The sequence below is a fragment of the Hyperoodon ampullatus genome, assembly GCF_949752795.1.
Source record: "Hyperoodon ampullatus genome assembly, chromosome: 1".
Lineage (NCBI taxonomy): Eukaryota > Metazoa > Chordata > Mammalia > Artiodactyla > Ziphiidae > Hyperoodon > Hyperoodon ampullatus.
The window spans coordinates 114,059,008-114,073,927 of record NC_136914.1 but is presented as its reverse complement, the minus strand read 5'-3'; the positions used below and the strand labels follow the sequence as shown (position 1 = coordinate 114,073,927).

The window sequence follows — 14,920 nt, the reverse complement described above, 5'->3', positions numbered from 1 at the left end:
CCGGGCTTTCTCTAGTTGCAGTGAGCGAGGGCTGCTCTTTGTTGCAGTGCACGGGCTTCTCGTTGCGGTGGCTTCTCTTGTTGCAGAGCAGGACTCTAGGCATGCCGGCTTCAGTAGTTGCGGCACGAGGGCTCAGTAGTGCCTCGCGAGCTCTAGAGCTCAGGCTCAGTAGTTGTGGCGCACGGGCTTAGCTGCTCCGCGGCGCGTGGGATCTTCCCAGATCAGGGTTCGAACCCGTGTTCCCTGCATTGGCAGGCGGATTCTTAACCACTGCGCCACCAGGGAAGTGCCAAAAGTCGGGATAATAAGCAGTTTCCACGCCTGTTGGGTAAACAAATATATTTCTCTTCGTAAAGACGTAAATGAAATTTACTGTTTTTCTCTGGGTGTTTTCTGGATTGTAAAATGCTTCCCCTGCCCCCACCCCACTCAGTGTAGGTTTGAGTTAGTTGTGGATTGGTAAAAAGCTACTATGGAGACTAAGGACCAGAAGAAACATAGAAAGAAAAACAGTGGGCCCAAAGCTGAAAAGAAGAAGAAACGTCATCTGCAGGATCTCCAACTTGGAGATGAGGAAGATGCCCGGAAGCGAAACCCCAAAGCATTTGCAGTCCAGTCTGCTGTGCGGATGGCAAGATCCTTTCACAGGTATGTTTAGCTGGAGTCTAGTGGTTCTTCCAGTTATTCTTTTTAAACAGTAGGAGCCTCTCCAGAGGTTTGGATTCACGAGTCTGTTCCAACTCTGAAGGACATGGAGATGCAAGTCATATTTCTTTTACTGAAATGTGAGAAGTCTTTGCTGTGGACGTCACTTTGCCTCCAGCATCTGCACACTGATTGGCTTCTTTTGTCCAAGAGAAAAAGAGTTTTTCTTTATAGAATTTGTTTTGTTTGTAAACTTTAAACAATCTCTATGGTAACAGGTGTGCTTGTCTTATTTTCTGGGTATGTTTCATATAATTGGAGTATGTAGTATTAAACAGCTTTATTTAATGGGTCCTTATTATATGTACTTTAAAGACAGTGTACTTTAAACATTATTGAATTAACTTCTCCTAGTAGAAGAGCCAAATTTAACCCAATAGCCTCTGCTTTTATTATGGTACACTGCCTCCATGTTTGCCTCTTGTTTTCTTTTTAAACTATTAAAGTCAACTAATAAGGCAATCAGATTTAAGGTGTGTATAGTTTTCAGCTCTGCTATTGTGTTGTATATATTTACTGAAGTGGTTATTTGGATTGGCACCAGAAGTTAACAAGTTAATTGTATTCACATATTGTCTGTTCTGCTCTCTTTAAAGTTTGTGCTTCTAGGGATGATGCCTTTTATATTTTGAAAGTGAATTTACTTTTTTTTTTTCTTTTAAACAAATAGGACTCAGGATTTGAAGACAAAAAAGCATCACATTCCAGTGGTTGATCGAACTCCACTAGAACCCCCACCAATAGTGGTAGTGGTGATGGGGCCTCCAAAAGTTGGAAAGAGCACTTTGATCCAGTGCCTCATTCGGAACTTTACCAGGCAGAAGCTGACAGAGATCAGAGGCCCTGTAACAATCGTGTCAGGTAGGAGGTGCTGTCACAGACTGACATGGCAGGTGTTGTCATCTGTGGGACATGCATGTCTTTGTTTAACATTTTTTTCACTGGTAAATGGTAAAGTAATATTGTCACTCCGTGTTACTGCTCTTGTACTTTTATTAAGGTGGCTGTAGCTTCAGAAAAGGATAGATTCCCAGAGATAATAATGATGTAGATGTATACCTTATTGTAACTGTTGTATGGATTTACCAGCTGTGCTCCTCTGAAAGGCTTGGCAGGCCTGGGCAGGCTGGCTTGGTTATGGTGAGCACCTTCATTTAACAGATAGTGAGTACCTGCTATGTACCAGGTGCACCTGTTTGCCCTCCTGAAGCCACGTTCTTGTGGAAGTGAGGGAGTTTTTCCTTTCTTTTTCCTGTGAGAACTTGTCTGCTCTGGGAAATGGTGATGTTTCTAAAGTCTGAGGGAGGATGAAACAAATTCCCAGATGGCAGTGGTAGAATCTGAAATCTCTTCTCATAGTAATAATATAGTTGGATTGAGGCCTTTCTTTTTCTTTAAGGCATTCCCATCATTTTGACTGATTTCTTTTAGCTTAATTTAGAAATAATGATTGCTCCATGAACATTCTGTTGCATTAGGTTTGAGGGTTTTTTCGCTGTAGTGACAACAGGGGAAGCTTTGATAGAGATAGAAGCTTTGGCCCACTGCTGAACAGCAGGATCACAGCCATCATGAAGCCTACTTGTCTGCCCATTCCAGTTGGAATTTTACCTATTTGAGCACTTGATTCCTATGGGTAGGCTTTTGATATTATTTTAAAATTAGAAAACATAACAAGAAAACTAATTTACTTTATTTGATATTTACTTTATTTGATCAGTTTTCTCCTATAAAAATGAACTTCTGGCATACTCTTGTGAATGTACAAGGTGCTTTCCTAGATGCAATTAAAAATAATAATTAGAGTTAACAGATTTTTTTCCAAGGCTTTTTAAAAGTAAAATTTTCATCTTTTCACTTATAGGTAAAAAGCGCAGACTCACCATTATTGAATGTGGATGTGACATTAACATGATGATTGATCTGGCTAAAGTAGCGGATTTGGTAAGTCATTGGGGGCAGCATGGGTTTCTGATGGGGATTTACAGCAATGTGATAGGTTATTTATCCCATGTTGAAGGGAAGAAAGATTTAAGATTATTTAAAAAATGATGAGTATCATCAGGGATACAAAAGATGTGTTTGAATTGATGATGATAATAATTGTTATAGTAAAAATAGAATGTGCATAATGAAATGTATTCTGAACTCTGAAAGTAGACCATAGGTCAGAGAAAACCTTTAATGAATGTAGCTAATAAAAGCTCATTAAGATATGCATACATACATACAAGTTTATAATAGTACCATTTCCTGGACCCTTACTAGGCACTGTGCTAACAGCTTTCTACAAATTTAGCTCATCTAATCCCCCCAGTATGCCTTAGAGGTAAGTAGGTATTATCTCTAGTTTATGTATGATGAAATCGAGGCTCCCAGAAGTAAGCAATTTTTCTGAGGATGAGAATTCTGCTCTTGATGGTGCCAGAAAGTCTGTTCTTAATGATTATGATAAAATATGGATCTTTTTACCATATTGGGTAAAAAATCTCATGGATTACCCTTGAGAAGTTGTCAGAATTTATAATAGAAAATCTGTACTGTACTCAGCATCTGGAAATTGTGCAGCCTTGATTGCATTTACAGAAATGTTAATGTCTGTTAATTACCTTTAAAACTAGCAAAAATAGGGCTTCCCTGGTGGCGCAGTGGTTGAGAGTCCGCCTGCCAGTGCAGGGGACACGGGTTCATGCCCCAGTCTGGGAAGATCCCACATGCCACGGAGCGGCTAGGCCCGTGAGCCATGGCCTCTGAGCCTGAGCGTCCAGAGCCTGTGCTCCGCAACGGGAGAGGCCCCAACAGTGAGAGGCCCGTGTACCGCAAAAAAAAAACAACCTAGCAAAAATAAGCCAAAAAGGAAAAAATAATTCAACCGTATTGATTAGGAAGTGTGGGGTAACAGATACCTCATTGGTTTTTTTTTTTTTTTATTTAACACCTTCTGAAGAGCTGTTTGGGACAAAGAGCTACAGATTTTACCCTTTGGCTCAGGAAGTCTCCTAAAACATAAAATAAAAAGTAATTTAATATAGATGTTACAGTTGTGCCATCTTAATATCAGAAAATAAGTACCATTCAAATTTTGAATATGTAATGCTGCCATTTAATAAAAATAAGTATGTTACTGCCAACACAAAGCACTATAAACTTATTAAATCTTGTGTACTTGAAATGATTGAAATAGTTCAGCATGTCATTAGTTTCTGTTTTATGTAACATATATTGTATACTAATCTTAAAAGCATACACATATTAAGAAAGATGCCTTTCATATACGTCTTTTTAAGATTTAAAAAGGAACACATGCATTTGGTAAGATATTCAAACTGTGCTACATGGTATGCACGATGCATGATTTTGCTTTCCTTGCTCTGACCCCTAGTCTCTCAGTCCCCCTCAGCAGTATTTTCCAGATACATGTATAAATACACATACAACCCTTTTAAAGTACACACTGTTTATCATACACAGTGTTCTGTGCTTTGCTTTTTTTCACTTAGTACGTCTTGGAGGTGTAAAATAAGCACTAAGTTCAACCTCATTATTTTTAAGTATTCTGTTGTATGTACCATTATTTATTTAGCCTAGCTTAATGTTTGTTTTTGTTTTTATTTTTGTTTTATTTATTTTTGGCTGCATGGGTCTTTGTTGCTGTGTGCGGGCTTTCTCTAGTTGTGGCGAGCGGGGGCTGCTCTTGCTTGTGGTGAGCGGGCCTCTCATTGCGGTGGCTTCTCCTGTTGCAGAGCATGGGCTCCAGGTGCGTGGGCTCTAGGCGCATGGGCTCTAGAGCGCAGGCTCAGTAGTTGTGGCGCACAGGCCCAGTTGCTCCACGGCATGTGGGGTCTTCCCAGACCAGGGCTCGAACCCGGGTCCCCTGCGTTGGCAGGCAGATAGATTCTTAACCACTGCACCACCAGGGAAGCCCAGCCTAGCTTAATGTTGATTGCTCTGTTCTGAGTCATAAAGCTTCCTAAGTAACAGCGAAGGCACACAGTACATGGATTCGCGCCTGTGTGTGTGCGCGCGTGCACATGGATGAACATTGGAGGAGTAATAGAGGCTTTACTTATCTTTAGTTGACAGAGATTGTCAGCTCACGGACTGTTTGCCACCCACCTGTTCTTCTGACTCTATGACTGATTGCTTGCAACTTGTCACGCCATGGTATCAAGTGGGGTGTAGGAATACTCCACAGCCAGCCCACACAGCTGTGCTTCCTCACAATGCTCAGTGGTCCACCTTCATGTATTTTGTGGCTTAGGATTATGAATGTTCCCTAGTTTAATCAAAGATTAAGTTTTTCTGTTTTTCTAAAAATTATTTTTAGTTAGCTACAGAAAGATGAGGACAGAGATGTCTTAAGTCTCTAGGAATCAACTATGAGATTGTTTGTTTTGCATGTTTGAAGAGTGTAAATTTTAAAAATTGGTCTTATGTACTTATATTTTCTTACAGATTACCATCCATGACTATCCTTTGACTCAGTTCTGCACTGGTAGACTTTTTTAGTTTCTGAGCAATTTCATGTTACCAATTAACTTCTAAGGTAGAGCTTTCTTACTACATACTTCCCAGTGGAAAACTTTTTCCCCCCTGAGGAGATTGAAACAAAAATGTTTGGCTTTCTTCATGTTTTTGATGTTTTTCATTGATTACCACGTCCTCCCATTTTTTTGGATATCAGAGACCTGTTATTTGGTTTCCTTGTTAGAGATCTGTTATTTGGCTTAAGAACACCTTACAAAAAACTTTATTTCTTGAAGTGAGGACTTTTCAGGTAAGGGCCAAATTAGATCCGGCCCTTTCTGAGTTATTTCTCATATATGCACATTCTTGAAATGTGGTTGAGACTGTGTCAAGGTTGCCTTTTAGAGCAAGTCAAAGGATAGTGTTTTCTCTATCATGGTGATTCCCTAAATAATCATTTGCTTTAGTCTAGAGCAGGAGTTGGTGAACTTTTTCTATAAAGGGCCAGATAGTAGATATTTTAGGCTTTGTAGGTCCTAGTTTCTATTGCAACCACTGAACTGCAGTTGTAGCACAAATGTAGGTGTAGACAATATGTAAACAAGTCAACATGGCTGCGTTCCAATAGAACTTTAGTTATAAAACAAGTGATGGGCCAGATTTGGCTCATGAGCCATAGTTTGGTGATGGTCTATTTTGGGTAGCCTCCTTGAGAAATTGTGTCTTCTGTTTTTAGGTTCTGATGCTTATAGATGCCAGTTTTGGGTTTGAAATGGAAACATTTGAGTTCCTAAACATCTGTCAAGTACATGGCTTTCCTAAAATTATGGGCGTTCTCACTCACCTAGATTCCTTTAAGTATAATAAGCAACTGAAGAAGACAAAGAAGCGACTAAAACACAGGTTCTGGACAGAAGTCTACCCGGTAGGAAGAGAATTAATTATTGAATACTAACACTCTAATCCTTTAAAAATAGAATGAGTGGGAGAGATTAACAAACATCTTTACAGGATCACCTCCTTCATTTCCTTAATATATCTGTTCATAGTCCCTAGAATATTTTCTTGAGATAGTCTTTATTCCAGACCTCTTGGTGTGTCTCATTTGTCTCTGCATCCCCCAGCACCAGGCAGTGTCTGGCTCTAAGTATTTTGGATTTGTGATTTAATAGAATTTGTCCAAAGCTTTTCCTTGTTACAGGACCAGGAACTATAGCGCACACATACTGCCACTCCTTCCTCTCCCCCATACTACTGTGTTGTGTCCCATCGGTCATAAAATTTTTTCTGTGCCCAGGAGCCTCACTGTTCCTTATGTATCCGTACTCCAGATAGATGCCACTGCTTGACTTGAAACTAAATATGTTTGCAGTTCTGTCCATACAAAGCCCTAAAAAGATGAGTCCTGAAAGAAGCCAGAGAAGTTCTGAAAGCATTGGCACAGTGGGTCACTAGAAGTCTCCCTTTCTTAGGATTGCTTCTTATTTAAAGGCCTTTATTTTGGTGCAGTGTTGACAAGAATTTCATTGAAATTTAATTTTTTGTTTTTCTTAATATTTAGGGTGCCAAGCTATTTTACCTTTCTGGAATGGTACACGGAGAATATCAAAACCAAGAAATTCACAATCTGGGCCGTTTTATTACAGTTATGAAGTTTAGGCCTCTTACATGGCAGACTTCTCACCCTTATATCCTGGCAGACAGGTAAAAAGTGAATGCAAACTTTTTCTTCCTGACCCATATGTTTCAAAGCTAAAAAGTTAGGAAAAGAACAATAATAGAGCTTATTTTGTCTTATTATTGAATAGTGGTGAGAGAAATGTACTTGATGGAAAATATCTACTTTTTTTGTATCATTACTTAAAGATGCTGTGGCTTCAGGAGTAAAGTATGAAATGTTTAAAAAAATGTGAGGATTCTGAAGCATTTAAGGCTACAGGATGTGGGCCCCATCCTGCTTTTTTATCCTTAATTTTCAGTGATGCTGCCTTTGGACCGTGGTGCTCCAGTCACTCAGATGTGCCCTGTGCTTTCCTTCCTTTATGCTTTTTTCATATATTTTGTCAGCCTGGAATACCCTTTCTCCACCTGCCAAAATCCAAGCCACACTAAAAAATCCAGGTCAAAGCTTAATCTTCTTCCATAAATGGTTTTTCTGGATATGTTCTCTACTTTTCCTCAACTCCAGGGCCATGTCGTTTCCCATTTTTGGTGTCTTGCTTGTGGAATGTGTATCCTGTAGAGCCTGAGAGAGATGCAGTCATGTGTTTGCCCCTTTGCCCCTGGTAGATGGTGAACCCTGCTCCCTTATTTCTGTATTTTCTATACTTTTCTAAACAATATGTGCAGTGGATTACTGAATGTGATGAATCACTGAAATGTGAAGAGAGGTACAAGAACTCTGACATTTATTTCTGCCATATAATTGGGTTTTATTTTTCTAGGATGGAAGATTTGACAAACCCAGAAGATATTCGAACAAATATCAAGTGTGACCGAAAGGTGTCTCTTTATGGTTATCTAAGAGGAGGACACTTGAAAAATAAAAGCCAAATTCACATACCAGGTATCCTTTTGTTGTAAAATATGCTATATTTGTAAAACTCTTGGGATGACTTCATTTCTCAGGAAAACTGAAAAATGGCCAGACAAGATAGAGCCATCTTCCTGGAGGTTTTTTTTTTCTTTCTTTTTTTTTTTTTTTTTTGCGGTACGCGGGCCTCTCACTGTTGTGGCCTCTCCCCGCGTTGCGGAGCACAGGCTCCAGACGCGCAGGCTCAGCGGCCATGGCTCACGGGCCCAGCCGCTCTGTGGCATGTGGGATCTTCTCGGACTGGGGCACGAACCCGTGTCCCCTGCATCGGCAGGCGGACTCTCAACCACTGTGCCACCAGGGAAGCCCTTCCTGGAGGTTTTAAGAGTTAACTCGGCTCTGCATTGGCCACCCAAGGTGTTGAGTTGACCACATTTCCTCTGCTCTGATGGTGTTTAGCTAAAGAGATACAGTGCTAGTGTCAAACCGTGCCCTTGTTGTGGTTGAAGCCTTCCGACTGTGGGCCATTTCTGCTGCCAGTCACTTGTCAGCTGAAGCCATCTTCCTGTGTCTGTCTTCCAGGTGTAGGAGATTTTGCTGTGAGTGACGTCAGTTTCCTCCCAGACCCCTGTGCGCTTCCTGAGCAACAAAAGAAGCGCTGTTTAAATGAGAAGGAGAAGTTGGTGTATGCACCTTTCTCTGGAGTTGGTGGTGTGCTGTATGACAAAGATGCGGTCTATGTCGACCTTGGGGGCAGCCATGGCTTCCAGGAATCGGTGAGAGGGAAGTCACGGGAAGTTATGTAGTCACCTTTTATTTACTGAAGCTTTTTATCTTTAGTCAATATTTATGATAAAGGCCACAGTGCATATTGTAAATGTTCAAAATACTTAAATTGCACCAAGCAGAGAGTAAAAGTCACATCCTCCATACCTCCCTGCTGCCGAGACACACAGGGGATCCCGTGTCCCCAATGTGAGCTTTGGAAGCAGTTTGGTGCCTGTACTTCCCATTTCTCATCATATAAAATCGATACGTTTTCTAGCTCTCTTTGGTCATTCTCTTTTTTTTCTGTTTTTCTCTAAACATATACATATTTATTTAGATTATATATCTAAATTATTATATATTATTTGCAGATACCATATATATGGTATTTGTGTGTGTGTTAGAGAGAAATAGTATTTGTTATATGGGGTCCAACTGTAAATGCTTTTGCAACTTTTTGAGGGCACCTAAGAATATGTGAATCTGTTTTTCCCCTGTTAGTATTCATAGAACTGCTTCAGGTTTTTCATAGCTGTGTAGCATTTCATCGTATAGATAAACTTTGTTTACTGAACCAATCCTTGGAGGGCTATGGGGCTCAGTCCCCGTTTCCCCTGGTTTGAGCAGTACTATAGTGAGTGCCTTCGCACATGCAGCTTTGCCCACTGGGAGGGGTCTTTTTATGCAGTAAATTCCTTGAAGTGCAATTTTTGTATCAAAGGTGACAGATTTTAAAAAAATAGACTCCAGATTTTTATTTCTTTGACTGTTCTGAAATGGGATTTTTCTGTAAATGCTTTCTGTAGCATTAGCAACACAGTATTTAGGTTATCAGACTGTATACTCCATGCACTTTGGAAAAGTTTAATGAGGACAGATAAATTTTAGGCCTTGTTGTAAGAATTCTTCTTTTTCTTCCTCTTCTTTTTTTTTTTTTTTTTGAGGCAGTAAGAAAGGTTCTCAGAAACTGTGTTTAAGGTAATTTTGAGAAACTGATTGAAACCAGTGTGTTTTTCTTCAGAATCCTTATGCATTCCTCACTTTCCCTTTCTTGGTCGCCTTGACAGGAGGAAGTGAGGCCCACCCATGAACTGGTCCAGAGTCTCATTTCCACCCATTCCACTATTGATGCCAAGATGGCTTCAAGTAGAGTGACACTGTTTTCTGATTCCAAACCACTGGTGTCAGAGGATATAGATAATCAAGGGTAAGTGTGCTGTTTTTGTGTTCTTAAAAAAAAATTATATTACATAAATTTATATCATACATCATTCTGCCATCATACAACGTTTTGGTGGGATTCATTCCAGGTTGTTTGGTTTTGCTTTTTGCTTTGTACATGCTTGTGTTTCTGAGGGCTCTTTACTTATGTGACATTACTTGGAAGTATTTTCTTGAAATCATATGAAGGATTCAGTTTTTTAACAGACTCAAAATATTCCTTAAATTTCACAAAACCTTTTCCATAGGTTGCTTTTGTTTCTTAGGAGTCCTGAGGCCACTTGGCTTTATTTTAATGGCCAAAATTACAAGCAGAGTCAGGGAGCTTTTTCAGGCTGCTGTCCAGAAGCCACATACCTTGTCTCTAAAATTTTTACTTAGATTGTGTTGTAATATCTCCTGTGGCTTAATTTCCACTAATACAGGGTTTATGTGAATTATTATCAGTCTGGGTTGGGAATTTGTATATTTATACATAGTGGGTATTTTGGTTTTATTGTAGTGATTTATGACTGCCAATAAAAATTAGTCTGAAAATGACTGAGATCATCTAATTTATCATTTATTATAAGTATATACAAAAGCAGGAAAAATTTTTTGGAAAAAATCATCTGCTGCCCTCTAACTAGCAGATGGTATAGCATGGTAATTAAGTGCAGTGGGCCTACTAATTTGAGGAAATCAATTAATTTCCTAATATCTCACAGGAGTTGTGATGATTAAACACAATAGTGCACATAAACTACTTATCATGGTGCCTGACAGATAAGAAGTATCACTAAAAGATCCCTGTTATTACGATCATTATTATTAGCCCTTTTCATTTTTGAGCATTCCTGTAATTATCCTTGTGTACATGGATACTCTAATATAGTTACCGTTATAATACAGGTAAAATTTTTATATTTATATTGTGAACATTTCCATTTTCTATATAGTTTCTTATATATAGTCATCATTTTGTTATTATTGATGTATTCAAACTTATCCATTCTCGTTTAGTACAATTTTTAGTATTTTTCTAATTGTTTTTATTTTTACACTTTTATATAATACTGTTACATTAAATAGCTTGATAGTTTTTTATTTCATCCCATATTTTTGGCATCTTGATGATTCTTCTTTATCAAGCATTGCATTGGTGATTTCAAAATGGGAATATTCTTAGTTATTCCTTCTCTATTCGTTAGCTGGCATTCTTTAACGAAGAGCTTTCACCCCTTTATTTTAGTATCACTGTTGACTAATGGAGTTTTAAAAAAATATTTGTTATTATCCCATTACTATCATTAGTCTTTGTGATGCTTATATTGTCCCTTCAGTCTGTCTTCCGTGTCCTTTTGGCGTGTCCCTGTTAGTGCTTGAGCACTTTTTGCTTTCTGACAGCAGGATGTTCCAGCTTATTTTGTACTTTCCCTGCCTTGGACCTGCAGTCAGCCATTTCTCTAAGGATCATCTGTTTCAAGCTTGGAACTAATGGGTCTTCTAAAAGATCTATTAAGCACTCACTTCCCTTTTGAGCAGTTTCTTTCTAAAATTAGACGTTTTTTTATAAAGGTTATCTCTTTATTTTCTCTATAAGTTCTTTTGTAGAATGGTATTATGGAAATATGCATGAGTTTGCTTATTAACTATTCCAGTATTTATCACATCATTCCTTTATATGCTATGTCATTTAAAACCATTCCTTGACATTATTTTCTATTTCTTTGCATATTTATTGACTTGCAGATTAACTGGTTATTGTACAAACAGAATTATTTTGCATTTTCTCTTTAATATAGGCTGTGGATGCCAAAAGAGGAAAAGCAGGTGGATTTAAAAACTGGTCGAGTGCGTCGGAAAGCCATTTTTGGAGATGAAGAAGATGAATCTGGAGATAGTGATGATGAAGATGATAAAGAAATGTCTGAAGGTGACAGGTTGGAAAATAGCTCTAGTGATGATGAAACAGAAGAGGAGGAAGATGCTGAAATGACTGGTAAACAGTATATGCCTGGTAAAGGTATCAAACGGCAAAAACTTGAGATGGAAGAAGACGTTGAGGTGGATTTGCCAGCGTTTGCTGACAGTGATGATGACCTTGAGAGAAGCTCAGTAGAGGAAGCAACAGAGGAAGCTGATGAAAGCATTGAAGAAGAGGATTCCACTGCAGAGGAAGAGAGGGATATTTTAGAATCTAAAGCTGTTAGAGAAGGTGGTAAGCCAGGACTATTACAAACTAATGATCTGAGTGATAGTTTGAATCTGGAGAAGTCTTTGACAATGAAAAAACCAACCCTCACCACTTCAGATTCAGGTCATTGCACAGCTGAAGAGGCATTTGCATCTGAAGATGAATCTGAAGAAAACTCTCTCAGTACAGAGGAGGAGGATTCAGAAAATGAAGAGGTTATTAGGAAAAAGTTTCCAAAGCCTTCTCAAGTGGTCAGTAGTCAGAAACTGGGGTCAGAGAAGTTAATTGATGAGACCAGTGATATAGAAGACTTACTCAGAGAGGAAGAAGATTATAAGGAAGAAAATAACTATTCCACAGAAACTTCAGGTATGCTTAAACTTAATTTAACTGCCGTTACAAACTTGGCACTGAAAATGTTCTACAAATAGAATGTCTACCATTTGGGGTCTGCTGTTTTGGAGACTTTGTTAACTGTTCAAGTATTACACCTCATTAAAGGACTTCAGGATGGATGAGTGATGAGCTTGAAGCAGAGAGGACAGACAAACAGACTTAACTGATGTCTGTGTTCGTCCTTTCAGGTGCCCTCAAGTGGAAGGAAGACCTTTCCAGGAAGGCAGCTGAGGCCTTTCTGAGGCAGCAGCAAACAACTCCAAACCTTCGAAAGCTCATTTATGGGACAGGTAAAGGAGCTCTGGTTCAGATCTAGAAACATTTTAGTTTCTTAGACTATTTTCTGAAAAGGAGATGAAGAAATTGGTTAGAGGATTTGGGAGGTACTTTGGATATCCATAAGATATTCCTGGCCGTCATAGTTTATATTTGGCAGATGTTTTTAATCATCAGCTCATGAGGACCGTAAATCAGTCGTACGAAGTAGATTTATGGGTTTGCCATAAAACTTTTGATAAGAATAGTCTTCATTATGTCATTTTGTACCCCCTGTAGAAAATCCTTCATGAATTTTTTTGTAGAATTTAGTACCAGAAAAATAATTCTGCCTGAAAAGGTGTTTTCTCCCCTCTGAGAATGGGTGCTCTGTATTACTCATTCTGTTTTTTCCTTTTGCCTTTCTCCTCTGATTTTATATTTTATTAAATTTGTCTATATGTTCTTTTTGGAAAGAGCTTGACTCAGTAATGCAAAAAATAAAGTGGTGAACCTGATATTGTGGTCCCTATTTACTGTATAGTTAGAACAAGGCCAAGGAGTATATGTGAGGTAGGAGCATGGAATCGGGGGTTGGTATTCACTGACTTCCATTCAGGTTTTGTCTAAGTACTCTTAGGGATTAGAGACTCAGCACTGTTTAAGAGAAACTCTTTATGATAATTGAAAGCTCTGTCTTTAAATGTCCCCTCCCTACCCCATCCCCCAGTATTTTCCCTCCTCAATGGACACTTTGCTGTTGCCTTGCAGGAGGGCAGATGTCCTCCAGACCTGCTCAGCAGTAGTATTCCGTGACCTTTCTGTGTCTGTGGCTGATGCGCTCAGGGACACACACCATACCTACTGCAAACAGAGACCCTCAGTCCCTAGTCCTCTAGCGGGTGGATTTATTCTCACTTTTCTATCATGGTGGTCTCTTTAGTGACAGAGGATAATGAAGAAGAAGATGGTGATACCAAGGAAGAGCTCGGAGGGTTGTTTCGTGTCAGCCAGTCTGCCAGCGAGTGTAGGCACAAGGCTGACTCTTTGGACTGCTCCAGATTTCATGTGGAGGTGCCCCATGATTGGGATTTAGAGGAGGTGAGGCTGAATGTAAATAGTGTGTTTGACTTATGAGAAAATTAGGGAATTTTTTTAAAAGATTATGTGATTTCAGTATTGCCTACCTGTTATTTGCTTTTTTTTTTTTAACATCTTCATTGGAGTATAATTGCTTTAAAGTGGTGTGTTAGTTTTCACCTCTTAGTGTGAATAGTATTGTTAATCTTTATTTTGAAGCATTGCATGTAGTCATACATTTGAGATACTTTGTGTTTTATAACTAGGAGATACGTAGTGTCCCTGAGTTAACATTTATAATTTCTACTATTTGTAAGCAAACAGGAATCCATGACACTGGTAAATTTTCTTCCCCCACTCATCACTCTCTAGTCCCACTAGAGAATTCATTCAGTTCTTAAACTTGCCAGGTTTAATCCCATCTTAGACCTCTTGTTTTCTTTTCTGGAATGTTCTTCTGATCTTCCCAAGGCTGACTTCTTTTGATCATTCGGTTTAGCTGAAATGTCACTCCTCAGGGAGGCCCAATGACTATCATATTATGTATTTTAATTCACTGGGTAGCACTTGTGCACTTTACGAGATTTTTATGTAAGCATTTTTTTGGGTAAAATTTAATACAGATTATAGAAAACCACATAAAAGTAATTGTTTAACTTAATGGATTACTACATGAGTACCTCTGTAACCACCATGTGTCCATCCTAGTCATAGTCCTCTCCTCCCTGCAGAAGGAATCACGACTCTTACGGTAATCATTTCCTTCTTTTCTTTATAATTTCATCCTTCAAGTATGTATCAGTAAACACCAAAGTTTAGTTTTACCAGGTTATTTTTGTTTATTTTTCTCTATGCCTTTTAAATCTCTCAATCTACAATATTCCCCTCCACCCATCTCTTTTTTCCTTACCTTTTCAGTTGTTTAAGAAACCAAGTATTTGATATGTAGAGTTTCTCATATTCTGGATTTCCTGGACGCATTGCATCCCTATGTGCAGTCTGTCAGACTTCACTCTTCTCTGTATTTCCTATAAATTGGTACAGAGCAATACCAATAGAATTGTCTATGGTGATGGGTAAAGAATTGTCTTATGTGGCTACTTGTGGCTATTGAGCACTTTAAATGTGGCTAGTGAGACAGAAGAACTAAAATTTTAATTTTATTTAAGTTTTGTTTAATTTTAATTAGAACTTAAATAACCACATGTTGTAGCTACCCTCTGGACAGTGCATCTAGAAGTTTGATTAGATTTAGGTTTGAGGTTTTCGTTTTTTGTTTTCAGATTTTTTGGCAAGACTGCTTCCTAGGTGGTGGTGTT

At 38.8% G+C, this 14,920-nt stretch overlaps 1 protein-coding gene across 2 annotated transcripts in view; it reads left to right on the top strand.

Annotated features, from left to right (window-relative positions):
* Window positions 1-472: 472 nt before the first annotated feature.
* The window catches only part of BMS1 (BMS1 ribosome biogenesis factor), a gene marked incomplete at its 5' end in the record, with an annotated part of 43,241 nt that continues 28,793 nt past the window's right edge, over window positions 473-14,920 (top strand). The window contains 11 exons of one of the 2 annotated variants that reach the window (XM_079716413.1): window positions 473-648; window positions 1,376-1,566; window positions 2,570-2,649; window positions 5,909-6,097; window positions 6,734-6,876; window positions 7,617-7,738; window positions 8,288-8,475; window positions 9,541-9,680; window positions 11,479-12,239; window positions 12,455-12,556; window positions 13,465-13,622. In XM_079716413.1, the coding sequence (XP_079572539.1) occupies window positions 473-648; window positions 1,376-1,566; window positions 2,570-2,649; window positions 5,909-6,097; window positions 6,734-6,876; window positions 7,617-7,738; window positions 8,288-8,475; window positions 9,541-9,680; window positions 11,479-12,239; window positions 12,455-12,556; window positions 13,465-13,622 (2,250 nt within the window). Of the gene's footprint in view, window positions 649-1,375; window positions 1,567-2,569; window positions 2,650-5,908; window positions 6,098-6,733; window positions 6,877-7,616; window positions 7,739-8,287; window positions 8,482-9,540; window positions 9,681-11,478; window positions 12,240-12,454; window positions 12,557-13,464; window positions 13,623-14,920 lie in introns of both variants that reach the window. The other variant, XM_079716412.1, reaches the window with a different exon arrangement.